The sequence below is a fragment of the Erithacus rubecula genome (assembly GCF_903797595.1).
Source record: "Erithacus rubecula genome assembly, chromosome: 4".
In the NCBI taxonomy this organism is placed as follows: domain Eukaryota; kingdom Metazoa; phylum Chordata; class Aves; order Passeriformes; family Muscicapidae; genus Erithacus; species Erithacus rubecula.
In genome coordinates, this window is record NC_136686.1 from 15,568,492 (window position 1) to 15,596,487 (window position 27,996).

The 27,996-nt window shown below is 42.0% G+C and overlaps 1 protein-coding gene across 1 annotated transcript in view; it reads left to right on the forward strand.

Moving 5' to 3' along the window:
* The window catches only part of TMTC1 (transmembrane O-mannosyltransferase targeting cadherins 1), a 132,392-nt gene that overhangs the window by 46,026 nt on the left and 58,370 nt on the right, over positions 1-27,996 (forward strand). The window contains exons 6-9 of the mRNA XM_079303430.1: positions 3,894-3,975; positions 4,917-5,020; positions 15,633-15,822; positions 27,455-27,576. Of these exons, the coding sequence (XP_079159556.1) occupies positions 3,894-3,975; positions 4,917-5,020; positions 15,633-15,822; positions 27,455-27,576 (498 nt within the window). The remainder of the gene's footprint in view (positions 1-3,893; positions 3,976-4,916; positions 5,021-15,632; positions 15,823-27,454; positions 27,577-27,996) is intronic.

Genomic DNA, 27,996 nt, shown 5'->3' on the forward strand with positions numbered 1-27,996 from the left:
GAATATAAATGAGAGCAGTGATCTTCTCAGAATGAAGTGACCTGGCCAAAACAATCTCTTGATATACCAACACTTGTTCTGCTGCATACTTATATTTGTCTTTTAGAGATTCCTGATGGAGAGTCCATCACAGATCTTAATTGTATCTCTGCTTCCCTTGAGAAGGCCTTCAAAGAGAGCACAGAGCAAGCTCATGTTTTTTGCCAGAGCTGAGTCAGCTGCAGTGTGGGATAAACCTGTTTCCAGTAGTGGTCTGCAATAGCTCACAGAGCCCTGGCAATGAACAGCAGCTGAGGAGCTGCCCCACACTGTTCTGTAAGCTCCAGGTGCTTCCAGTGGCACAGGCAAATTAAAAAAGCTGCCTGCTTCTTCAAGAAGTTTGTTTTGATGAACCCATCTGGTACCAGCAAAGTGTATGTTCCTGTGAACTACAGCATATTGAGTTTTACTGGGCCACCTACCCTGCTGTCCTCAATTGTAAAACCTGGGAGTGTCCTGATGATGTAACTGATTCCAGGATGAGCCATGCTTTTCAGGAAGCTGGAACTGCCAAATATCTGTCACAGCTTGGCCTCTGCTCCAGCTGTGCAAGGGAAGTCCCTGCATTATTAAGCTTTCATTGGATTTATTGTTTGTTGTGATTCTGGTTGCTTTGGGAAGGATTCCTGAAAGGCTTTTAAAAGATAGCAAACAGGCAATTACATGCTGGGTTGCTCTGTGGGAAAGCTGGCATGAAGCAGAAGTGGAACCTCTGCTCAAATGGGCTCTTTTTGCACTTGTTTAGCCAACCTGAAGATCTGGATTTTCTCCTCTAATTTTACCATTTTCTTGGGAAGGTCTGGAAGACCCACACCTTGAAATGTTCACATACTCTGGAGGTAGCATAGTGCTGTGTGGGGCTGCCCTCAGCACTTTCCCTAACTATGTCCCACACCCTCTCATGTGGCAGTGAATGCATGTGTGTGTTTTGGCATGTTTTTGACACCACAATTGTGCTGGGTGGGGTGGAGCAGGTGATAGGGAGTGGTTCCCATGAACTGAAGGATTTTTGGCAGCCTGAAGAGGTTGGCAAATGTGCGGAAATCTGACCTGTAAATGACTTTTTACAAGACAGCTGTTAAAAAGGGGTATAAAACAGTTTAACTGTTAAAATAGTAATTTCTTTGCTTCTCCTAGCTAAAGACAAAATTAAGAGCTTCGGCTGATCTTAAGGTTTTCTGAGCAAAGTTCAGTGTAACCTTAGATATGTTTGCAAGCTGAGATTTTACATGGAAAAAGCTGCTGCAATTTGTCATATAAAAAGCTACTGCATTTCACAGGCTGTGTGTCACTGACATTCAGCAAACTTCCTCATGCAGATCCCTCACCCAGCAGTTCATTTAGTTTTAAGACACAAACGGTGTGTTGTTCTGTCACCTGCACCAGATGCAGGATAGCTGGTTTTACTAGCTGCCTTCCCTGACACGGGTGGGAGCCCAGCAAGGTGCTCTGGAAGGCCACATTGTTCTTCTAAAGCTCTGAGGCATTGAGGGTGGCTTGTCCCTTTCTGCCACTCCTGCAGGTCAATCTGATGGGTGGAGAGCAGGCTTGCTGAGCATTGAGTCATGTTACCTTTTGTGGTTTCCAGACAGATTTCAGGACAGCATCTTTCTCAAAATGGAAAAGTTTCACTTCTTAATTGTACTATTCATTACCTGACCACGGGTGGCTTCTCTGGAGGAGTGCAAACACACGGCCTGGAGATAATAAGTTTTGGGTCACTGGTGGGAGGTGATGCTGCTTCTCAAGGATGAAGTTGGCAGACTTCTTGACACTCATAAAAGTGCTCCTCTGTCTGTAATTGAAACCTTTGAGAAAGAGCTGAACAGTTGATCTTTTCCCAGAATAATTCTACCTACAGCAAATATTTGTAATGGAAAATTCCTGCCTAAAGTGTTGCAGAGAGCTAAAAGTGAAAGCGAGTGAAAACAGGTTCTTGAAAAGAGCCAGACAGTGTGATGAATAGAGGGCTTTCCTCTTTCCACACATAAAAATGTAAACAAAGTGCAACCAAACGCTTCCTGCTGCAAATCATAAGGGGGTTGAGTTTCATAAAGGGTTCCAGTAGGGGACAAAAGCCTGGTGTTTGGTCCAAATGCTGTTAAAGTCAGTGAGAGGCTTTCCTTTGGTTCTGGTGGGCTCTGGAGCTGAGCCATGGTGACACTTGAAGGCCAACCTGACCTTTCATGGGGAGACAAAGCTGAAGGCTCAGTTTCATCTCCCCTGTACTTGCTGCAGCCTGATTGAAATCAGTGGGAACTCAAGAAACTTTGCACTTTGAAGCGTTCAGCCCTTCAGGACTAGTCTGACATTTAAGTCAGGTTTGGTGCTTAAATGTCAACATTTTACAATAAGTAGACTCCAAAGACTGAAAGTTGTCTGGCTTGCTTTACACTGTGTGGTTTAGTTTCTTAGTTTTAGGCATGGCACTTAAGGAAAGTTTTCTGAAGAGCAGTTCCTTTGCACAGAGCATCCAGATGTACTTCTTTCATCTTGGTAAATGCTGCCTCTGTTTCTGGCTGGCTTTGCCCTGATGATTTTTTTCTGCAGTGTAATCTTTTCTTCATCTCACCATGGTGACCAGGCTTGCAAACTTCCTACTATAGAAAATGTGAACAAACCCCCAGGTATTAAAGACTCTTGGCTGCATTAGGAAGTGCTTCAGTTTGTTTTTTCAAAGACTTGAAGGGTGGAAGCAATCAGGTGATAGACTGTCTTAAGGAATTTGGAGAGGAAATAAGATGTGTTTTTATATGCTCAGTGTTCACAGGAGAAACATATGAGGATTTCATGCTTGGAAAGGTAGCTTGCTTGAAGGTGTTGCAATACAAACTGCAGGTTTTGTAAATCATTTAAATAGAGTAACCTGATACTGACTGTATGTTATACAGAAGAACATGCAAGTGTTTTCCTTCTGAATTTATTTTGTTTACTTGCTATTTATAACTTCTTAAAATAAGTTATCATTCTTTTCAATAGTTTTTTACCTACTATGTGCTTAAAATATTCCTGTTGTCTCTTCTGTATTTCTTTTTATCGTTGCTTTATTACAATGATGGAGCATCTGTAAGGTTCAATAGAAATGGAATTATAATGAAATTTATGTCATGGATGTGGCACTGCTTATATATTAAGAAAGTTCCTTAGTCTTTGGCAAGTGCTTCTACTCTATATTGAAACAAATGCATAGTTTTGGCTTCAAATACAGTTTCATTTTACTCATTGAGAAACAGGAAGGGTTTTATGAACATTCCTACAACAGTAAGCCACCTGTGTGTTTGCCTCTGTGCAATTAATTATCACAGCACTTTGTCAGCAGACTTGTGATGAAACTTAAGCGTGCAGAATATGCTCCTAAAAATGCTTAGAATCAGTTCTGCTAGATAGTTATTCTCCTCTCTGGAGATAAAGCAGAGTGCTGGGAACAAGGAATTTTTGCATTTTAATCACTGTCTGAAATTGAATTGCTCTGTTTGGGTGACCTTTTAAAAATACGTCTCCGTGTAGTCTTCTGGGAGTCTGAAGACAGCAATCTCACTGAGGCACACCTGGGATTTTTCTGAGAATTAAGGGGTTAATTGAATATTTTTAAAAAAAAAACCCTAAACAACAAGAAACAAACTAACAAACACACCAAAACCAGATTTTGATGGCAAAACTGCAATGAATTATAATGTATATTACTTGAACTAGTCTCAGTATTTTACTTATGTGGAAAGGCATTTGAAGAGTAGGAGTGATGTCATTATTATTGCATTTAGGGTGGTTAAATCAATGTGCACATTTTTCTCCACTTGAAAAACGAGTTAGTGTTCCAAAGTACTTCAACACACATTTGTTTCCTTATATTTCAGCTACCTGACTGCAAATAACAACCAGAATTTCTTGTATACTGCAAGGCCTTTTTTGAAGAGAGCTGCTTTGGTGATAAGCTATGTAAGTATGAATGAGCTTGACCATGTATTTCTGGGTATTTGATGAGAATGAACAATGCATAGTGATATCCCAGAAGACTCAGATAGCTCAGATGGTAGATCTTAATACAAAGTTAGGCTGGGAAATTAGTCTAGAAAACTTTAGCTGGGCAGAAACAAGAACATTACTGTGTTTTCACTTCAAACGTTCTTTTGATTTATAGTGGTTGCCCTTGCAGCCATGTAATCATCTGCAGGTATTTCCTGCCCTAAATACCTGGGATTTTGTGGCAATGAGCTGCCTTGTCAGTGACATGCTGTTAATGCCAATGCAGGGCTCAGTAAGTTATAAAAACTGCTTGATGTGCTCCACACAGGACTCAACATGTGGCAGAAGAGAAAAGAAACATTTCTGTGGGAATGTTCTGGGTGTGCAGCTCCCTATGCTGCTCCAGCAGCCAGATCCCCTTGCTTGTCCTTTGACAAGTGGTTACCAGAAAGGTGAAGGAGTGGAAGCTTGCAGGAATCCTTCCAGGGATTAGGATTGCACAGAATGAGACACACTGATGGAGCTTGTCCTTACACCTGTGCCAACACGGATAAAGGATAAGAACTTCTAAGTCATCCCCCATGACTTTCCCCTCTGCATTTAGGTGGAGGTCAGTGGCACAATTCTGCAGCCTGCACTGCAGCAGAGTGACAGATTTGTCCTTCAGAATGCTGCCTTTGTGGTGGGTACTGAGATGTGTCAGTTCTGCCAGTAATGCAGACAGGGAAGAGGGACACAGAGCCCCAGTGTGCTGAGGGTTGGCAGGTGTCTCACCCGAAGGTGGCAAACTTGAATTTTGCCTAAAGTGCTGAGCTGACTGTGCACAACATGGAGAGCTATCACAACAAAACATTTGCTGGAGGCCTTAGCTCTTCTTAGTAGTGCATTGCTAACTGAGATGTTCTTTTTTCAAGGTGATCCTCGTGTTGTATTTCCGCCTCTGGATAATGGGAGGTTCCATGCCAATGTTTTCAGAGCAGGACAATCCAGCCTCGTTCTCACCGTATTTGCTGACAAGGTAGGATGGCAGCAGTCAAAAGTGTGCTGTTGATGTTACATTTTCCTACACTAAAATGGTTTGCAGGTGACAATGAAAAAAACAAACTCGCTGTGTTGTCTTAAACTTAATTACTTTTTGGTGTTGCTCTGTTTGGAGTAGAAAGAACCAGAACTATTTGAACCCCAAAGCACATTGTAGGTCCTGCTGTAGGGTTGTGTTACAGATACTTTCTTACTGAAAAATGTGTGCTTATTTTTATGCAAAGCCCAAAGAATATAGTTTAGTTGCCTAAGCACAGGACTGGAGAGCTCAGTCACTGAGGTATAATCCTAAATCTTAAAATGGGCCGTTCCTGAGATGTGGGATGGAAGCATTCAGAGTTTTGGCTTCAGCTGAAGTTTTGTATAAAAAGGGGATGACCATGCTTCTTGGTTTAATATCAGTGACTGAGCAGTGAAGGTGAAGGGGCCATGTGTATGAGTGTTTGCTCTGTTCAGCTACTGAAAGAGACTTTGGAGCCTTCTGGAGGAATTTCCTGATGTCTCAAATGAAAATGGGAGCAATCTTCCTGTGTGTCATGTTCTGGCCTTGCTGTCTCCTCATTCCAACAGTGAAATTGCAGCTGAGACACAGGTTAAGATAACCAATCCTTATTCAGCATCTGCTGCAGAATTGCACTAGATTTCATTTGGGGAACCTTTATGGTAACATAGCAACAGGTCCTATTATCATCAAGGCTAATGGTGCTTCCTGGAAGCACATTGTCTTGTTTGGAAAGCTCTGACGTGTTTGTTTCTAGTGGAGTTATTAATACCAGACTCAGTGCAGCACAGCATGAAGGATTTGCTGCTGTCCCTTTTTGATATGTTTATGCTGAGATGGGGGTCACTGAGCCACGAATGATCCTGGCCTGATTTCAGTTACCTCTTCTGTGCTGCACATGTTTCTTTTGCATGTTTGTCTTTTTGCCTCTTGTAATGACAGAGCAGGGTTTTCTAAGCCCAAAAGCTAAGTCATTCTCAGGGTATGAAGCAGTGACTATTTTTACCACTGGCACTGCGGATTTTATTAACAGCCTTAGGAAAAACAAGTCAGAGTGCTGCTGGCTGATGTCCTCCCTTGGCCCCAGAGCAGCCCTGACTTCACCTGCAGTCCAGCAACTCCTACCTACTCCAAACCTAATTAAGGAAATCCATTCCTGTAAAAAGCAGTATTACTGTTCTGAAGGGATTCTAAAACCCTTTAATTATCCCAGTTCTTCCACTTCTGCTGAGCTTGATCTTAATCCTCATTTTAGCCAATTTACCCAGAAGGCTTTACCTTCCATTCAGGAAATCCATCCCTTCAGTAGGTCTCAGTGTCAGTCCTGCAGGTACCCTGGGACCCAGTAACCATCTCTGAACTGACAGCCTGTGATGCACCTTTTGACCTCAGCCCTAGTATTGGCAACAAACCTTTTCTGCCTCCTCTGTCAGACTCAAACTACAGCTCTCACCTGAGACTTTATCTTGCTGTGGTCAAGCTGAAGCTCTTGCTGCTGAGCTGGTGTTGTGCCAGTCATCCCAAGTGCAGCACTGGGATGTCAGGTGGAGCTGGCAGGGTTTGAGTGGCATAGGTGTGCTTTCCAGGAACGTCAAGGAAAATTGTTCTGCCCCTCTGCTCTGCTCTTGTGAGACTCCTCCTTGGCATGCTACATCCAGCTCTGGGTCTTTAGCAGAGGAAACACATGGACCTGTGGAAGTGAGTCCAGAGGAGGGCCACAGGAATGTTTGTGTTTACAGTCCAGCTTCAGAGAAGCTCCTAAGCAGTGTGTGTTCCTCAGCTGTGGACAGCTACAGTTGGCAGCAGCATGTGAAGAGCTGGTGTGGCAAGCTTTTAACAAGGTTTTGACAACAGTAATTAGGATGCAGCACTGAAGTCAAGATGTTAATTGGAAGTTGGGTTGAGTTGGGAAGAAGGCATTGGAAGAGCTATGTTTGGTGTGGAGACCAGAAACTAAAAGAAGGATCAGTTTTGGGTAGTCCTCTAGGAGTGATTAGTAACATCATTACTGTAGTTGAGGCAAGGGTTATTCTCAGGCAGTGGGCAAGTTGTTTTGTAGCTCTGAAGATTATTTAGATCACAAATGGGAGTTTTCTATTTTCAAGGAGTTGTCTTTATTTGAGCTGGAAATGTGATTTTTGTGCATGTCTCGCCAGGATAAATGTTATGGTTTTCAACAGAGTTGAAAATTATCCTAAGACTTGGCCAGCTCTGTGGGACTAGAAGGAAGGCTGATAACAGTGGAATAAAAAAAGAAAAACAGTAGTTTGGAAATGTGTGTCAGTCTTAGTGAAATTCATTAAGTTAGATCTGGAGCTGGGGTCTTGGCTGACACAGGATGAACCCGATGGAGCATTGTAACTTTTGCAGGGTTTATTGGGGCCAACGTTAGGTGTAAGTTAGGGGGTTGAAAAAGCAGTGTGACTTGTGAGGTCAGAATTTGTGATCCCTTAGAGCTGATATAGCACTCATTGCAGACAGGGGTTGTGAGAGGTCTGTGCCTCCATGGTTGTGTGGAGGAGGAGGGGCATGTAGAACTTTGGGTATATGAAATGAATCTCAGAGCTCTAAGACAGGTTCTAAGCAAGCCAAGGAAGTGGCCTGCAACAGGTAGCTGAGCTAGGGAGGTTCTTTCTGCAGGATACCAGGAGTGTGCTGAACGTTTATGCAGGCTCAAAGAGAGATTTGCCAAGTTGAAATAAGAAATCCAGGCTACTAAATATGCAGAAGCCACGTCCAAGTCAGGAACTCCAACTCATCCAATTCCCCAGCTAATAACGGGGGGAAAATTATCATCTTATATGCTTTACTTGGCATGGACTTCTGGTCACTGCTTTGATGTGGTCAGTTTGGCCCTAGAAAATGCTTGTGTGTTCTAAAACTGTCTCCAATCTTGGACAACACAAATATATAAATTAAAATAGACAGATAATGATTTATTTAACAATTGAAGGGCATAATATGCTGAAATAATGACAGTTTTCAGTCTTTAAAAACTGTCATCTCTTGAAAAACCGTTCATCATGCTCACTAAACTACCATTGTTAAAATTACAAGTAATATTCCAAAACACCTCAAAATTTAGTGACATAAATGAGAGCCTCATTTCCATGGCCTTCATTGTGTTGCTTTGGCAAAGATGGTCTGAGAAGATGAGATGCTGATGAGTTCATCATTGCCTTTCTCAGTGGAGGCAGAAATGAAGGTGTTGGGAATCCTGCTATTCCTAAGCCCTGCTATAAAAGCCTGTCCATCCAGCCTGTTGTGCACTGCAGGATGTACTGTCTCCAGTGGCCTTACCTTAAAGAATAAAGACTTTGATCTCAAAATCTGCTATGGGTAAGCAACATTTGAGATAGAAAAACTAATCCCAGACCTCTGTTCAAACATTCTTGCTTGTATCAGACAGAACTTGAGGGAGAATGCAACTAGGAAGGTTTTCAGGGCTGCCCAGCTTTATGTAAACAGTGTACTAAAAGTGCAGCTACAGAGCTAGGGGGGTGTTGAGTGGAGGGCTGACATGCTTCAAATGTTCTGCACAATGTTTTTTTTTCTTCTGCCCTTCTTGAGGGGAAAGAAGTGGGAGGCCTCTGGATAAACAGATTTTATTACCAGCACTGGCAAGACAAGGGAAAAATCCATTGTGCAGCATGTCTAAAGCTGTGTGAAACAGTTTAAACCTTACCTGTAATTTCTAACTAAAAATCTGTTTTTTAAAAAACTGTGTCTTTGGGAGTCAAGTTATACTAATTTCTGCTGGCATTTGCCTTGTGATCTCTGGTGGCTGATCACCCTGGGCGTGAAGCAGGTTATTTGTGGTGCTTCCTTAAATAGTTAATGCATTTCTACTTGGACTGCCTTGAGATAACATTGTCCTGTGGTTGAACCGCTCTCTCTGTAAGCTGGCTTTCTGTATTGCTTTGCTGTTTCAATCAGGTAAATGAGAATTCAGTGCTGCAGAAAGCTGAAGAAGTGCTTATACATAAAAACTGGCACATAATCCTTTTCACAGAGATTTATGACTGTTTTCTGAGCAATGCATTTAATCATCCCAGTTGTAACTTCAAAGGGAATGAACTACCGAGAGGCAAACCATGGACCTGTGCTGGGAAAATGGGTCCCTGTGCCAGCCAGTTCTGCCAAGGAAATAGAAGTCAAGTGTAGCAACTACTTTGATATGGAGTTTTCATGGACCTTAGGCTAGAAAATAGCATTAAAATAGGCCCCTGTGACATATCAGCTGTTAATCAGCCAGGCTTGCACACGCTGCCTGAATGCTGAAGTTCTGCCTGGTTTGTCAGTGCTTTCTTTCATGTGCTGAAAGGTGTTTAAGTTCAGCCCTAGGAGTAATGTCTACAGGCACCCAGCATTCAGGGATCACTTCTAACAAAAGGGAGAAAAGCAGTGGTGGTAGAAATTGCTCTCATGCCTACCCAGACAGCCCATACATTTATTTCAAGGGGTGGTGGGAGCTGGGGGAAGGCCTGGCTGGAAGATGGTGCTCCAAAGCAAAGGCCACCCTGCAGACAAGGTGGTGCTCCCACAGCCACATGAAAGATTCCAGCATCTCTCTCACAGGTGTTGTTGGTGTGATGAGTAACCCTGGTGGTGCTGCTCGGGGGTTTGATGGCTGTGGTGCTTGCTGCAGCTGCTGGTCACACAACAAGCCTTCCCTGCCAGAGTCTGCCTGTGGGCTAGAGAGGCTGCAGCCAAAGCAGAGGCCATTGGCTCCTACAGGCCAGAAAGCATTTTGCTTTCCAAAATGCTTCCACACAGAAGGGGCAGGGAGTGGTCAGTGTCTGAGGCTGAGCAGTGCCCAGAACATCCCTTTGGCTCCCTCCAGCATTGGGTGGGTGATGCTCTGGGATACGAGTCATTTTCAGAAACGTTATTGCAGTGGGTTTATCAGATCTCGTTTTTAATTTCTTGAGGATCTCAGTGGCTGTCCACAGAACCCTCCATTTGTTGCTGCCTCAGTGATCCTGTTGTGAAGCAGCTGCCCACTGCTGTGCACTGCTGGGGAATTTGGGCTTTGTGACTCTGGAATGTGCTGCTGTTAGTGAGGAACTGAGGTGTTATCCCAAGGCATGTCCTCACCCTCAGCACACAGGGGTTTGCAGAAGGAAAATGGTGCAGGGTCAATCCCAGGTTTTCCAGCACTGAGATTCTGACAGGAGGCTTGGGTTTCACTGGAAACTCACAGGGTCTTTCAAAGTCTTTACTCTTAAAGAATTTGGTGTTTTTTAGATTCTTAGCCATACAGTTGAAACAACTGAGAGGGAGCCATTCTCCAGATGAAAGCTCTTCAGGCTGTGTAGCTATAGAAGACAACACAATCTGCTTTTTTCCATGTCCTCACCTTCCAGGGGAGTAACCTTGCTATTCATCAAGCTGCAGCTCTCTGTTTATCCCTGTCTTCCCTGCTACTCCCCTGTACTGATTGGCAGCTCTTTTCTCTAAATGCAAAAGGTTTGATGAAAGGGAATGCACAGGTACTTTTCTAGTTACAAGTATTTTCTGTCTAATTTATACTTGCATTTGGATGGAATTTCTCTGCCTGCTGCTTGTTTGTGTAGTTTATTCCACTGTCTTTGAATGAGCTGGATAGACAGAGTGGGAATTTTTTTCTTCTAAGGCTCTGAAAAGAAAATGTTTAGGCTGACAATATACAGAGCAGAAAAATAAACTTGTGTGGGAAGGTATGACTGGACTGGGAGTTCCCTAGGGGGAGTGTAAATATATACAATTTGAAGACAATATCCGAAATACCACCACCTGATTACAATTGCAGCCACATGTGTCCTAGGAGGACATTATTGTGAGGTGACTTGTCAAACACACTTGGGTTTAGGACTTTGTAAGAGGATGAAGAGAGCCTTGAGCCAAAATCAGTTCAGCTGTTAATACAAATGAGAAGCTCTTTTCCTTAATAAAAAAGCTCTTCTTACCCTTATAGTGAACTGGAGCCTCCCTGAGTGCCTGGCAGTGTGCAGGTCATGCCAGAAGAGCATTATCAGGGTCTGTGACTTCTGAAAGGGCAAAAACTGCATTCCTGCTTCTGTTTCAGATCCTCACCTACTTCATACCTCCCCTTCTTTTTTTCCTCAAGTACTAGTTAAATGCACTTATTACTTGCCTTCTAGAGAGGTCCATTTTTCCCCAACTAGAGGAATGGTTTGCCTTTTCTTTGCTAAATCCCCAGTGCTGGGAGAGGTTTCACTTGCAGGTGGGTACCTGCTGGCTCTTTGTGGGTAGGGTTACCTGCCAGGAATGGGATGGGTTGTCCCAGAACTGGGTGACTGGTAGGTTGTAGCACAGTGTGCACTTAAAAAAATAGGATCACTGGCCCCCTCACTTTTCCATGCAGCTCTGGTGGGACATGGTCAGAGTTTTGTGATCACTCTTGTAGCACAGCTTTAGAAAGAAATCTATAATCTCAGTCCTTGGGTGCTGTGGGGAAAAAGCTTAAACTGCTCCAAAATGAGAAAAGACAGGAAACACCTCTTAAATTTCTATAAGTCTTGCTTGCTTTTTGTTTTTTACTTAGTCTCCCATTCTTTGTGCTCTGATTGCCTGGGTTTGGCAGGGCTGAGATGAGGGCTTTTCCAAGCTCGCTGGTCTCTATTACAGCAATGGGTAACAGACAATTCCTCAAGTATTTTCTTGTCATATGGTTATGGCTTTGAGTAGTACCCTTTGTGTTCATTTTTGCAGCAGAAACAATCAGTTCAGATAGTTGTTTTCTGCAACAAGTTCTAGATATGAGTCATCCTGTACTTGTCTCAAAGCATGCAACAGAACATGGAAACTAAAAAAAATTAGAACTAAACAAACTGGATTGCCATGACAACACTGGCTACCTACAGAAGGAACTGTGTTTTTCTGAGCATGCCAGAGACGATGAGAAGTGAAAAGAATTCTTGATACCCTCTGCAACTTGGATTTCTGTGTTCAATTTGCAAATAAAAATATGCTGCAATGCAAATGCTGTTACCTGGCCTGGGGGGAAATTGTTTGCCAGTTAAGAGGCAGAATCTTCTAGTCCCCTCACCTTTACGTAAATACAGAGCATTTTATATAAATACTCTGATTTTCATGGGATTAACTGAGAGAGTGGGAGATGCTACAGGCAGGAATTTTTCTCCCTTGGAATTCCAGCAGATACCCGAAGCAGTATCAAGAAGATCATTAATTTAAAATGTAGTTCACTCAGTCAACTAATTAAAAGAAAATACTCTTGTTGCCATTTGCAGGTAGGCTGCTGAAATGTAATTAGCTCCTGGAGTGATTTCAGAATATTCAAGTCTTTTCAAAATTTGCAGATTAGTTCCTTGAGGTGTCAGCTTTGGTAAGAGGTTTCTTTTAGACTTTCTCCTCTGTTAGCTTTCTCCTTAGCTTGTGATACAAGAGCCACATAGATGCAAAGGCATATCATATGCTTTTGAGAGCCATAAATAAAAGCAGTACTGGATTGTCAGTAACTATTATTAGCATCCTGTTATTTTTCTGTTCCTAGTATCTAGAATAGCGATAGTTTATAAGTGCTTTATTTTATACAGCCATCCATCATTTTCAAGGAGAGGTTACCAGTGCTGAAGACATATCCAAACTTTTGCTTGACTCAGAGCCTGCTCAAGACTTTGTTGCTGCTTACAAATGCCTCCAAAAGTCAGGCAGTGCCTTCATGGATCTCAGTTCCCGTGGCTGCTAATGTCACATGCATGTTCAATGAGGGAGCTCAGCCAGGAGATGTGGCCTGGGTTCTCCAGTAGGGTGTCTGCACAGGCCAACCAATTGACTGTACACTGGTGGTAATGATTGTCACAGGCTTTAAAATATTTCACTGTTGGAAGAGAAAAATATTTCGCTGTTGGAAGAGAGTATTTAAAGACTGATTGTTGCCATAGTGGAATGGAGTGATTGTGCTTCTCCTTTGGGAGCTGCCTCTGGCAGCAAGTTGTGTGCAGGGCTCCCAAGAAAGTCTGAAACCTCATAAGAAGTATGAAATGGACACTTGTTTACAAACTTGTCCTCATCAGTGAGGAGCTGGAGTTGCCTTCCCATCTTCAACAGCAGCTTGTCCCACCTTTCCAGCAGAAATGCATTAACTCACACTGATCTGGCTACTCTTAATATCTCTTGATTTAAGTGGACTGAATTTGTTATGGTAGCAAACTGCTTATTTATTCTGTGCTGTGTAAGGTTATATCAGCTCCTGCCTTATCAGTGAAGATGCAGAAAAGCAGCTAGTCTGTCTGTAAGTGCAGTGCTGCAGTTGGCAAAGATCCCGAATGTCATCCTGTTCCTACCCAGCAGCCCAGTCTCAGTAAGCAGGGGAGGGTTTTCTGCTGTGTGGTGTGGTTTGCATACAAACTTGTATGGATATTATGGTGCCTACTGAAAATATTAATATGCCGGGGCATAAAAGGAGCCTCCCTCTAAAACCTGGGCTTTTCTAAAGCATTGAGTGCAGAACTAGCTCATTTCTTCTGAAATCTTGTCGAACATACACAGGTGTACTAACAGTGTGACACGCCATGGCGTTGTTCAGATTCATCTAAACAGACATGCTTTTGTTGGCACAATAAAGCCAGAAATAGATCTCACTTTGGCTTTGAAGTAAGTAGCTGTAAATGAAGGCCTTTTCTGAGGTGATGTGTTGAGGCTGATGGAGAAGTCTTTTTTATTGTGGCTGAGCAGAGGTGGGTCAGGCCACGCATAATGCCATGAGTAAGTGCATTGGTGTGATTAAGTCTCATCAGATTTTGTGTTGCTGTGTTTCTCTGTAATGTGTGCCAGAAGAGATTGGGTTGGTGACTAGAAAACACATTTGTTTCTTTAGATAGAGTGAACAGTTAAAATTTTAAAAATCATTTGAGCAAAATTAGCTTATATTTTTGAGGGATGCTCTCTTAAATAGGAACTGACTTTTAAATTGCTGCCTCTGTTAAGAGAAGATGGATTTTCTTTCTTTCCCTTTTCTGTAGTACCTCATGATGGGGAAGGTGAGGAAAATGGCGGGGGGGGGGGGGGCTGTAAATCAAGTGTATCAAATAGCTAAAAAATGTGGGAATATCCCACTTTGCAGAATTGGGAGTTCAGAAAGATCTGTGGGAAAATGAGAATGTGCCTCAGTAACTTTTTACAGTGAAACATTCCAGCTCAGTAAGCCTCCTTGCTTTTGGGTCACTGTGCTGCTGGAGATGTTTGTTTTTTGGATGAAAAGAGAAACTGATATTCTGACTTTGTAGTTATTTAAATATGTTTTCACAGAGATTTAGGGCCCAACACCCATCTGGGAACTTCCTGCCTGGAGTCACACTTAGCTTTAGTGTCTTACCATTCTGCCACAGATCTAATGTTGTAAGGGGCTGCATTTTGACTGCAGAGGGGCATGTTTGTCAGTGGCAAGTGAGACAATCCTCTGTCTACATGCCTTGACATTTCTGCCATCCTTTGCTACCACTGTAATAAACCTGCAAGGTACCATGGCAACTGGGTGTGATAACAGCTGCCAAAGCAGGCTCAGATGGAAGAAATCCTATGCAGGTTAGAATGTTATTTTTTCCTTGTTTGGAGTATTTGCCATTTTTGGTACTGTGTACGATGTGGACTTTTCCATTTGCAAGGCAAGGATGGGTTTGTCTCTTTGAAGGCTGTCACAATTTTACTTGGTTGACTTCACAATTGCTGTAATAATCAATCTGCAGTCTCTTGCAGTTAGAATTATTTCAACTTTAGGTGCACATTTTGGCAAGTAGATGCCAAGAAGTAAAAGCCTGGGGCAGAGAGGGATGTTGGTTTGATTTGGTTTTTTCTTGTTTTCTTTAACCACGTGCTGCTCTTTTTCAATCCTTTGAAAGCCCTGCATACTTCCCAGAGGGCAGCATGCTCCCCATTTGCATTCTCCATTAATTTCCTCTCTATTGAGAATAACAACTGTTGAAGATTACAACAATTTGAAATCCCTACTTCCCCATCACTTCCGTAGCACATCTAATGCAATCTGGCCCCAGTCCTAAGAAACTGCGATGGGATCGGCTAAGAATCACCCTGACCCTCCCTTTTTCTGTATTCTCTCCCTGTGCCTTGATTTGCAAAGAGAAAAGAGAGAAGGGTCTGACTTTAATTGCTCCATGTGGTGCAGATAGAAGAAGTCCTAAATTGTAAGTTAAGCCCAGCTCGAGGGGTATTTTATATTGCAGCAGTGATGCAGTGAACTGTGTAAAACTTCAATATATATGTATGTATCTGTGTAGTTATTCATTTATTGTTTAAGCTGGCAGAAAGTCACTTAAAAATCTGACATTCAAATACCAATTGAAGTTCTGTTGGTTTTCCAAAGGCTGAAACCATGTAAATATTACTGATCTTTTGTTATTTCTTCAAATGACCTGTTAAAGTGCCCCTCACCTATGCTAGCATCTCTCTTGGCACAGAGGTGTGTTGCTGCTGGTTGGTGCAGTGTTGTTGATCAGGTTTTTTTTGTTGTTTCCTCCTCCTGTGTAGTATGTGGTATATGCCAGAGGAAGATGTTCTCTGTGCTGTCAGTCATTCCATGTGTTACATTACCTGTTTTCTTTTTCAGGTTTTTAACTTATTCCTACCTTCTGGCCTTCAATGCGTGGCTCCTGCTGGCACCGATCACCCTGTGCTATGACTGGCAGGTCGGCAGCATCCCTTTGGTTGAGTCCATCTGGGATGTGAGGAACTTAGCCACACTGTTCCTGGTGCTGGTGATGGCACTACTCAGCCTACACTGCATTGCTGCATTCAAGGTAACACCAAAAGCTGTGCAATACAACATAATAAGGAAAAAAAACCACTTTTGTTTCCTAATCTTCAGATGAAATGGTTGGGAAGCACATGTTTTCCTCTGGAATGTGCTGGAGGGAGGTGAAAAACCATACCAGTAATAACTAATGCAGGCAAGCTCAACTGATGAAAATGTCTCTCTAGTTGAATGTCTCATTCTTTAATTGGTCTGATTTGAGGGCAGAACTTGGCCTGGACTCCTACATTCAATTATTGTTAATGATCCAAACCCCACTGAAATTGTTAAGCATCTCTGCCTCTCCCATAGTCATTAGGCTTTTTGTCACTTACTTCAAACAGGACTGGAAGCTGTCATCTGCAGAGCCTTTTGAAAATAAAATCAATTCCTCTATTTGCACTTTTGCTATGCTTCTAAAACCTAAACATTGGATACAACTTGATGAGGAGATTTTTTTTTGTCAGCAGAGTACGGAATGTGGGAAATCGGAAATGACCTGGAAATTGTTCTTTAGTGTAAATAATATAGTTGGTAAGGCATACTTCCAAATTCAGCATTTCAGAGGTGCCATTAATCATATTGAGGAAATGAAAGTGAGACTGTACAAGCCTTGTCAGAAGTCAGATATGTTCTTCCATGGAAGGGGTTTTTGTGGATCACAGGGAGTTACAAGCTGTTTCTCTTTCAGTTGAGTTGTGGAAGCTTCTTAAAGAAAGGTGTTGGTAGTCACTTTGGAAATAGTACAGAATCTTCTCTTCCTTGAATGTATGTGTAGCTGAAAAGCATAGTTGAAGGGTGTCAGGTTTTTAATACCTGTGTTATGCTAAAATGTGCAGGTCATGTACATTTTCAGTCTACCCTGGCAGTCTTCCCTGTGCTCCTGATAAGAGACAGAAAATGAACCAAACAGTTTGAGACTGCAGAGTCATTAATTTAGATAATACATTGGCAGCTGCTGTATGGGAAATACGGGAAAACACCCTATTAGGTATTCACCACTTCTACCTGCAGGTTGTACATCATCTCATATTCCTCCTGCCTTCATTACTCACTGCTAGAGATACTCAGAACTGTTTGTATTAGACTTAATCCTGTTCTCAGGGAAGTTAATGATAAAATTCTCATTAGCCCAGTACTGAAGACTTCTGAAAAATCTTATTGCATGTTCTTTGAAGTTTTGTTTGCATTTTATTTCTTCTCCTGCTGTCAGAACTATATGTAGGAAGAATATTGCTGGTTTGCTTGAAAAAGATTTTATCATATTTTTATTACTTGAAAAAAACCTGATTCAGTCTGGATTTATGAATACCACTGTGACTGGAAACTGCAAGTTGTAATTTTTTTGTGAGAAGTTCAATTTTGCTCTTGACCACTGTTAATGTTAAACAGCATGAATTTTACTCTTTTGGTGCTTACTTGATAGATGCTTTGAAATTTTTCTTAAAGATTCCTTTGTGTTTATCCTTGAAAACTCCAAACAGTGTATAAATTGGATCTGAAGTGATCTGCTTTTGTATCTAATCCAGTAAAACTAGAACCATCTTGACAAAGTGCTCTCGTGAGCACTTGCAGCTTCCAACAAACCTGTGGTGAACATGGAACTGGTGATGGTTCCTGGGGATCAACTTGGACATGTTTCCCTCAGCCCTTGGTGTAGAATCAGAGAAGGGTTTGGTTGGAAGGGCCCTTAAAGATCATCCAGTTCCAACCTCCCTGCCATGGGCAGGGAGGGACACCTTTCACTAGACCAGGTGGCTCAGAACCCCATCCAACCTGGCCTGGAACACTTTGAAGGATGGAATATATGTGAATATATGTAATTAAAAGTATAATTTAAAATATTTAGCTTTTCAAGAAATTCTACATTTCTGAAGCTATTTTCTATTTAATTTTTAACAACTCACACAATCTCTGAATCACAGTACTGCCATTCAGTGGTATGAAGATGATTGTGTTGGACTGAGCAACATGAATTATCGAGGAAAGCAAACTGGAAGCAGCACTTTTCCTGGAAATCAATGATGCCATTTGGCTTCAAACAGTCCCTTTTATAACAGGGAGAGGGAAGTTCAGGGTACATGTACTGCAGGCAGTATTCATTAGATTAGGGTCTTAGGAAAGCATCTTTACAAATGCAGCAGCATTGGCCTTTTATAGGGCATTGCTTCCCCCAAGAAGGACCATCCTTTAGTCAAGCCCCAGACAAGCTTTACTCAGTGTTTTACAGCTTAGAGGCAGCACGAGATGTATCAGTTGATTTCTCACATTTCATAAAGTGTAAGATGTTCTGCTTTCTTTTTGAAGCAAACAGAACAGTCTTAGCAGCCGTTTTCCTCTCCTTTTTCATTGCAAGGTCTAACCTGGAAGAGATAGCATGCAATTTCCTAAGGAATGACTGTAGAGTGACCAGGCATGCAGGCTGTGTGCCTCTCTCTTTAGAGTGAAGGTGTGCAGGGGCAAGAAAGAACAAAACCTCTCAGCAGCATCACTGCTTTCCTTTCTGCAGCATGGAGAATGGAAATGACAGAAATTGTTTTGGCAGCAGTGAAGACATTGGTCCAGTGAACATTGAACTGATTTTCAGTGGCAAGAGGTGATGAGTGTGCATCCACAGCACAAACTCACAGGAGACTCACAGAATATTTTGTGTGGACGGTAATTAGAGAATGCATGGATTGGATTTCTGCCTTTGTAGTCCTTGAATTTTAAACAGGGCTAATTTGTTGACGTTTGTGATTAGGATAACTCTGTTGGGCATGTATGTGTGGTGCTGATAAAGGACATCTAAGGCACAAAGCTTTCTTGTTTCATTTTGTGAACGTTGTTATACCTCAAAAGAGAAGAAACAGTGGAAGATTTCTACCCATGGGTGCTTTCCTTGGAACATGCCTGTTATTAGATCGGGATTTAGTGCTGAAAACTGCAGAAACAGAGAAGGCAGCTCTCCAGTTTGTTTGGAGAGAGAAGCCTCCCTTCTCATCCTGCTTGTGCACCTTCACTGTTGTCCTCCTCTTTATTGAATGAGGAGGTCACTTAAAAAATGGCTTTGTTAGCTCCTTGTGTATACCTTCTGTTCTCTGGGTCATTTCTCTGTGCAGTGTGAATCACTCTCACTTGTCAGCTGGAGAGCTCCCTGTGAACAGCTCCCCAAGTAAGACTTGTTCTGCACAACTCTTTGCAGTGAGCTTCCTCACACAGGCTTCAGTCAGTGTGCTGGGGATGTGACAAAAGCTGGGGGTGGTATTGAAAATGCCTGCATCCCAGAGAAATTATAATAGTTGGGAAAAGAGGGTGACATTTATTTATTGTTCATTGTCAAAGATAGCCTTGGCTGTGAGGAATGGATGTGGTGTGATTTCTGGATGGATTACAGAGGTACCAGGAAATGGATTCGGTATTCCCTCAGTGGATATCAAACATGCCATTCACAAGGTCAGAAAAATAATCTGGTGCTTCAGATGGCCCTAGGGTAGCCAGGGCACTGCATTTTGTAGCTGGATGAGATGGGGAACACCTGGTGAGCTGGAGGGAGGACAGTTCTTGGCATTATCATCACGACCACAGTTATTTCTTTGACATGTCATAATAATTCAATGAGCATGAAAGGAAGACCCTTCAGATGTTTGAAGTGCCACGCTGCATGGCATTTTTAGGTCGCTGCCTAATTAGCAGCTTGTCCTGTATTTTAGCTGTGGATTATGTGTACAGAGCACATGATGGGTAGGATTCCACTTTCACTATTGTACCCAGTATAGGGAGGGCTGATACTGGGAAAACTCATGGATGTAATGGGCTCATTCAGCAGGGTGATCTGGAAACCTAACTTGAAGCAGTGGCTTCTGCACCTGGCCAGTCTGGGGGAGTGTATTGCACCTCATACTGATGGCCCTCATACATTTGTACTCTAAAGTTACCTTCTGCTTGTTCAGCAGGAGCACATGATGGTGTGCAGCAGTTTGCTCCTATCTGAGGAGGGGGATGCTTCTATCATTTCACATAAATTAAAAAAAATATATCTACTGTGCTTTATAACTTTTTAAAAGAACATACTTGGCTGTTCTGTGTGATGGAGGTACATATGGTGCAGGAAATTGTGGTGGTTTTCAGGTTATATTCACTGCATGTGACTGACATATGTATTATCCTGATCTTTCATATGCTACAGTTGGTTGTTTTTTATTTCAGATCTAATTTTAAAGGGGATGCTGCCTCTTTGAATTTCCCTGCATGGTGCTTCTTAGCCAAGACAAGTCATTTTATACCATATTGTGATGACTTTATTTTGTGCTGTAATTGGCATCGTATTGCCATTTATCTGAGGGATTATATGTATGGATATCATCTGAGCATATTCTTCAGTGACTTTCAGACTAAATTTCTTAGCTGACAACGTTCAGTACCATCCAGGAGGGGAATGAATTTGCATCTTCTCTTTGTATGCATGTTTCTGTTGTTTTTGCTAGCACTCATTATGTGTATTCTGTCATGCTATTTACTTTACCCTGCACTCGTGAGACCTTTGCTTCGTTTCCCAGGTTTGGCATTTCATTAATAAATCACAGCTTATGGACCTTTCTGGGGAACAATTGCCTTTTATAATATTCTACAGCAGTACCAGCATAGTTAGAAAGTATGCCTAGCAAAATTTATATGCCACAACACTTCCAGAACAATACCTGCTTCAAAGGCACAGCAAGGTGAATAAGGCTATTTATTGATGGAGTCTATCTGACAAGCTGGAAACCACAGTCATTTCCATAAAAGGTCCATTTAAAATAAATCCTGCTTTCATTTTCCTGAGGGCCACTTGAATTCCCTCCACATAGAGAGAAGGTCAGGACTGATATTCTTAATCCTTTGCAGTGAAATTTTTTCCGTGCTGCTTCTGTTGTTAATATTTGCTGCAGGGAGAGAGTAATAAGCCAGAAAGACTCTTGTTTAGTGGCTCCTCTGGAGGAAGGGGGGAGCCCCTTGCAGGCACCCCGAGCTCGCCAGCCGTGTTTCTGCTCTGTTGAAAGCTGCAGCCACATCAGCTGCGTGCGGGTCCCTGGTGGGGCTGGAAGGAGCAGGGAAGCCTTCCCAGGGAGCTGGCTGTGCCAGCTGACAGACTCAAGCTAAAGGGGAAAGCTGCCCTGGTCTGTATGTGACTGCTCTTTTGGGTTTAAAAAGCAAATGCAAGAACTGTCAAAATGCCTTTTGCATCAGATTTTCTTTTTCTCGGTAGATGTTTGAAAATAACAGGTTTGGAGTGTGGTACTCTGAGTAAATATAACCACAGCTTGAAGTAGTTCTGATTTGGCTCACTATGAATATATTCAGCATCTCACCAAATGGGGTCTTACTGCCTGCAGTAGGGGTGTAGGTAATTATCATGGGGGCAGGTAGTTCTCCCATTTTCAGCATATTAACACTGAATTACTCTCTTTATTCTGCCATTTTCTTCTTCTTCTTTAAGTTAGTATTTCAAGGCCCACTCAGAGCTGAAAGGTTTTGAAATGGCACAGTAGTAGGGGTGAGCCAGGAGGGTGTAGGTGAAAGGGGAGCAAGAAATTTTCAGCTGGGAGAGGTAATGATTGTTCATCTTGGCTATTTGGCCTTAGTTAAACATTGGGGTGCCAAGCTATTGTGTGGATTTTGTTTTTTGTTAGGCTTCTCTTGTTCCATGTCACTTTCTCAAGAGCAAATTCACCATGAACTGAGTTGCTTTTCCAAAGATCACACTTCTATATACTGCAAATTTGTGCATTGAATTTGATTGAATTGTTTTGTTTTGTTTTCCTCACCTAGTCAAGCAGCCTGCAGTCACAGAGTGAAAGGGACAAGGGAAAAGCAACAACAAGGTCAAAAGGATTATTGTAACTCCTGGAGAAATTTGTTGATTTCCCTATTTCCTTTTGGAATGTTCCACTTCTCTTTCAAAGATTTGTGCACTTCTTCATCCTGCTTAAATTGGCTTGTCAAGTGGAATTAGAGGTTGCAGAGTTTAAGGATCGGGAAAATGAGCTTATATCTTAAGGGAGATTCAGAAACCTGGGTGAGAAAGACCATAAACACACAGCTGGAGGGATGGGTAGCTGACTTCTACAGGGAAAAAAAAAATAGTAGATATCAAAATTTTACTCTTAAGATACTAATAGGAAATATTATGGGATTTATTTCTGTGCCCTGTTATGGGAATGGGAGGGGACTGCTTTCTGCTTTAATTCTATAATTGAAAGGCAGATTTCCAGAGGTGTTTGGCACCCACAGTTGTCATGCACATGAAATTTTTGGGCATTTTCAGCATTTCTGAAAACCGTGCTGTTTTACCTGGTACAGACCAGGACTTTGTTCCCTCTGGAAACGGAGAGGGAATGATCTTGTTAGGCTGGTCTCAGATGTGCACCAAGGATTTCTCTTCAGAAGATCTTTGTAGAGGATGCTCTTTTCAGGGGTTTTGGTTTCAGGTTCTGACAGATGTTTGTTTGCCTGTGCACCAGTTCCTGCTCCTGGTGAACGAAAGTAGTTTTTGTTGTTGCCAAATGCTTGAAATAGTATCAGTGTGTCAGGTAGTTAATAAGAGTCAGCAGTAATTATCAAAATAGCATTATAAATCCATGGCTATTTCTATCAAAACTAGATGATCACCAAGAAAAATTTAGTTATTTTAGTCAATGAGTGAGTTACTAAGCCTGGCATTCAAGTAGCTGGTGCTACTGAAGAGGCTGATTTTTAATTTCTTTTTTTTTATGAAATGAAAAAATAAAACTCCTCATAAAGTGTAATGATTACGGAATTTGTGGCTGTTTTTCTAGAAGCAAGCTGATTAAGGCATGTCTGAGCCAGCTTTGAAGCTGGTATGTTACCTTTTGCTTACCAAATGCTTGAGTTTTTCAGACCATCTGTTGACACCTGACTTCTGGCATCATTCACTGGGAAGCAGTGGCACAGGCAGCAGAGTGAAATAACCACAGCTCCACAGTGCCCTCCTCTTTGGTCACAGTAGATAAAGGTGTCTGTGTCCCATCCAGGTGACCTAAAGGTGACCATGCTGATGGTACATGGAGCATGGTACAGCTCATGCCCATCTCTGTGTGCACCAGTGAGGTGGGACTTGGACCCAGTGCTTCTGTGAGCTTTACAACCAGAGAGATTTTTTTATTTTCTCCTTTGAAGGAATCAATCCTTTGGGTTAATTCCTGATTAGCTTAATGCTTTATCACCTTATGCATGAATGGAGAGTAAATCTGACATGCTTCTACACCATCCCCTTTATCTTTAATGCTGTGTATGTGGAAAGTGCAGATGCTGACCTCTTGCCAGGTGAGATGCTGCCAGTGGTTTGATGCAGGCTGGTGAGGAGTCACATGTGGCTTCATGAGAGAGTGGTGCAGCAGGAATAGATGAAGTAGGGTTGTGTGCAGTCTGCACTAAGGGCTTGTACAGATGGATCTTAGGAGTAAACTGAAGAAGTATCATCCTCTGTCTGTGGTCTGCAGAGTCATGCAGCTTCTTTGAGTCTGTGTCTCTCTTTTGATGGATAATGCACTTACCTCCTAGGCCTGCAAGTGTTTGAAAATGTGAATTTGAAAATGATTGTAATAGCAACCATTGCTTTTATACAGCCATGCACTACCAGCTGTTCTGGATGCAGCTTTTATGCACATGCAGTCAGATGTTCCAAGCATAACATCTCACTGTCTGCAGTGGGGCATCTAGAGCTCACTGTCAGAGGGATTGATGCCTTTGGTAGGAAGGAGGTCTTTACTCCATGGAACTTTGGATCTAAATGGTGGAGAGTTGACACTTGACTCATTCTCAAAAAAAAACCACAAACCCAAAAACTATTAAGAGGAAGGAATTAAACCCATTTGATTGCCTTCCCATCAAACAGGCAAACACGTATAAACACCTTGGGAAACATTCAGAGGTAGAACAGAATGGAATTTGCTTGGATTTGTTTGCCCAACTGTCTTCCCTGAGGTGCAGCTTAGTCCAGCTGGGGGAAATGCTGTCCTGACAGCTCTGCTTTCCAGTGCCCTGGCCCTTGGAGGTGCCAGGTGACATGAACATCAGTCCTGTCAGCACAGCGTAGCCTTGAAGGACCTGGCACCTCAGACCTTGCTTCCTCAAGGGAAAAAATAAGGAATTTGTGGTGGGCTTATGCAAGTCCATAGTTATGACAGTTGTGCTGAAGTAATCTGTGCACCTCCTGCACTCAGACTTGGAGAGCTCTGCCTTGTAGAGCACTTGTGCTTTAGTGGTCATCAGCAAATGCTTACTTATGGCTCAGGAATATGTCTTATATGTAAAACAGAAAGAACTCTTTGGTTGTAAATTCTAGAGTTTATTCCTTTTCCCCCAAATTACTAAGAAATCAGTTTTTGAGATTTGCTGTATTGATCATGTTGGACCTTGGAGTGATTCTTTGATTTTGTGTTTGGGAGACTGGGACACTTTTCTTGCATTGCCCTTGGAAGGAATAGTTTTCTTTAGTTCTTTGATAACACTGGGAAAAGAAAGTTAGAAAGCTTTTTTTTCTTTTTTAAATCATTTTTTTGGTTTGGTTTATTTTTTTATTGGTGGGGTTTTTTGATACAATATAATGAAGACCTAATTGTAATGAGTTAGATGTGAATTTCAAAACTACTCCCTCCCACCAAGCTATTTACTACAACAAAGACTATTTTGATTTGAATTTGGTTTGTCTTTGACAAGAGAAATTATTCTAAAGCTAATTCAAACGTGTTTGTTGATTTCCCCCCCACCAGAGACTACAGTGACAGAAAGACAAGCTATGTATTTCCAAAAGAAAGCACTGTCTTTAAGAGGAAAGGAATTGTCTCTCTATAAAAAGAATGCAGTGATCTATAATTTCTAGTCCTAGCTATTTTATTTTAAGGAGAAAGGAAGACAAAGAAAATTGCCTATTACTCTTTAAAAGCTTTTACTACTGCTCTGGGCACCTGGAAGATGCTGATTCTGACACGTCTAGCTCAGCTATCTCAAGTGGGATCATAATGACCAAAGTAGCTAAACCAAATAAATGGTCCTAATAGTTTTTTTTATTTCTTTGTCTGGAAAATGCAACAGGTTATGTGTAAGTTTGATTTGTTTTATTTAGAAAAACACGTGGAGGGAATGAATTTTCTGTGGCTTGTGTGGAATGGGCTGCTGTCCTCTGTTCCTGTTCCCCTACGACTGGCTCACAGGCAGAGCTACACATAGCACAAAACCAGCTGAAGCCTGGCCCTTCAGGACCAACTCTTCCCAAAAGCCTCTGCCTTAATGGAATGCTTTAAAAATGGCACTGCTAGGTATATTTTGTCTCAGAAATATGGAGCACCACGGAGCATTCTACTGCTCTGTGAGGCTGGTATGTGTGTGCTGGGCTCCTGTCTCTGAGCCCTGCCCAAGGGGCTGAGCTAGCAGCCCCCAATGGCTTGAGCATGGAGTTGTTAGTTTTTCTGGGCTTAGAAAGGGCATGCAGCCATTTGATCCTTCAGCTTAGCTAATTCCCACATTTTCCTCTTTCCCATTTGATGTACAAGTTTTATTTGTCTTTTCCTAACATTCAGTTTCCTTTGCTTATCTGCAGTTCTGCAGCCTTGAATAACACTATATCCTTATAGATATTTAACTAGAGGTTGTTTTCCCAATTATTGATTTTATGATCAACAACTGGAGAAATATTTGGTAGCTGATTTGTTTGAGAGCAAGTGTATGTCTTGGGGGCTGAGAATGTTGTATTTGCTAGCAGTGCCCAACATACCACTTGTTCCTCTGGGTCTTCAGTGTCAAACCCCTGGGATAGAGTGGTGGCAGAAGATGGGCACCAAAATTAGGTCAGACAAAGTGGGAAGGGAGAGTCAAATGGCAGGAGAAAAATGGAATATATTTCCAGATCTGGGTGGGAAGTTGAAGCTGAGCTAGAACTGGTAATTTTAATTCAGTTGAGTTGAGTTGAGGAGAAGTTTTTAATCCCTTTTTTTTTTTTCCTAGTCATATTTCTGTTATAATTACCAGGCACTTCTGCTTATCATCTTTATGGATTGATGTCTCTTTCAGTTCTGAGAATAATGTACTTTATTTTAGATGCTGTTGTGACTGCACGTAGGTACTAGTAACTGTGGATCCAAGATACTGGAAAAGTGGATAACAGAAGTACCATAGATAACCGTGGTGCTACTTAAACACATGTTGATAAAGAAGTCTGGAGACATGAATTCTGTTCCTTTCTCTGCCTCATGATTCTTCTTTGAACCAGGAGAAATCCATGAACTTTTTTGTCATCCTGTGGTTCAGCTCCTCTAAAGTGACATCAGAACCTCCTGACTTCTAGCCTTGCTTTTGATACCCATAGAAAAAACTTGTTGTCTTTCCCATAGCATAGACTGAATATATTTTAGTAGTAGGACTTGTGAATTTCAGCCACTGTCCAGGCCAGTGGAACTGTGTGGCAGTCTGCAGCTGTGCAGAAGCAGGGCAGTTTGTGCTGCTTGGCCCTGCATCCTTGATTGGGCTCCATTTCTCTACTCAAAAATCTTGCTCAACGTTTCTAAATGTAGCTCCCTGCAGCAAAGAGAAGTCAATTTGCTCTCCAAAACTGAGAAATTACCCACAACAATTAGAAAGTGCTGCAACCATTAAGTAGTTCTGGTTGCATCTGTTTCTAAGCGTGACAAAGCTTCTGGTGATGGCTGCAGACAGTGAGGAGCAGCATCCAAGCCAGGAGAGCACAGATGTCTGCCTGGGTGATTGAACTGCCCTAAAGCTACACTTCTGTCCTGGTGTCACTCTTTGAGAAGAAAGAGCTGATTTGCCCTCTTGGGGTGGAGCTAAACCTGGAACTTAGCTTGCTCAGGAGACTTGGGTCTCTCCGTGGCTGGATGAGTGGCCACTGCATCCCCAGACGCCTGTGTTGGCCCCACAGATCACAGCTGGTTTGAACTGCATGTGGTAATTCCATTCTCCTCTAAGAGTGAGCTAACATTAAAGTGAGTACAGTGGAGGGCATTGACTGAGCTCAAGTGAAAAACATTAATTTTAGCATGCAGCATGTCTCAAATTTCTGACTCTATATGAGTGTGGAGACCTTGTGTGTGAAACTATCATTTCAAGTGCAGTATTTTCCTTGAAAGAGATAAAATGACTGCATTAATGTGTCACTGGGGGCTAGTTTTCTTTACACAAAATGTGACTGATTGAACAGCTTTTTCTCTGTAATAAACATTTAGGATTGAACACAGCAGTCTGTGTGTATGTGATACGCATTTGTGTATTTACATACAGCCACACTGTTGTAGACATGCTAATGTATACATTCACACTACTCTATACTTACATATTACCAATATGAGTTGTATCTTAGGTGATAGCTGTGCCATACATATGGTAGAGCTGACCTTGGAAAACATACCAAGGGTAATAATAGAAACAGTGGGTAGTGTTTGTACACTTTCTGGGCATGTTAGATGCACCAGGAGTGCATAAATACCAAAGACTAGTGTCTTGTAAAAATTTCTTTTAAATGCAAAATCATGCTGAATGTTAATCTGAGTTGCTTTTTTAATGACCCTCAAAAGAAAGGAGAAAGTTAGAGGTGAATTAAGTTGGATTTTTTTAGTTGATACTTGTTTAATTTTGTATTATTGCAGAAACTGGAACACAAAGAAGTTTTGGTTGGCTTGTTGTTCCTGGTTTTCCCATTCATCCCAGCCAGCAACCTCTTCTTCAGGGTGGGATTTGTGGTGGCAGAGCGAGTCCTTTACATGCCGAGGTAACTATTGCAATTGAATTTTTTTTGCTAATGAGACCACCAGCTCATTTTCTGAAAGCAGGCATGATTGCTTCTATCCTTTTAAGTACTTCAAACATCATATTGTGAGTCAGTGTGTTCTCTGCCTGGGAGTTTTGGCATTACAGCATGAGAGGTTTTATAGTCAGCTGAGAGCAGATTGCTTGGCAGGAGCAAAGCTACTCAAAACCCTTGTTTTTCTTTTTAAACACAGTTTTTTGGGTGTGCTTGACACAGCTCAATACAGAGATGAGATGTTGTTTCTTCATTGTCCTTCAAGACTTTTTCTTGATAACATTATCAAATTAAATTCCTCAATGATTTTATCTTAAAGACAGCAGCTGGAAAGTTAGCCTGTCATGTTTTTATTGGGTTCTTGTTCAGCTTTCCCACTCCATTAGG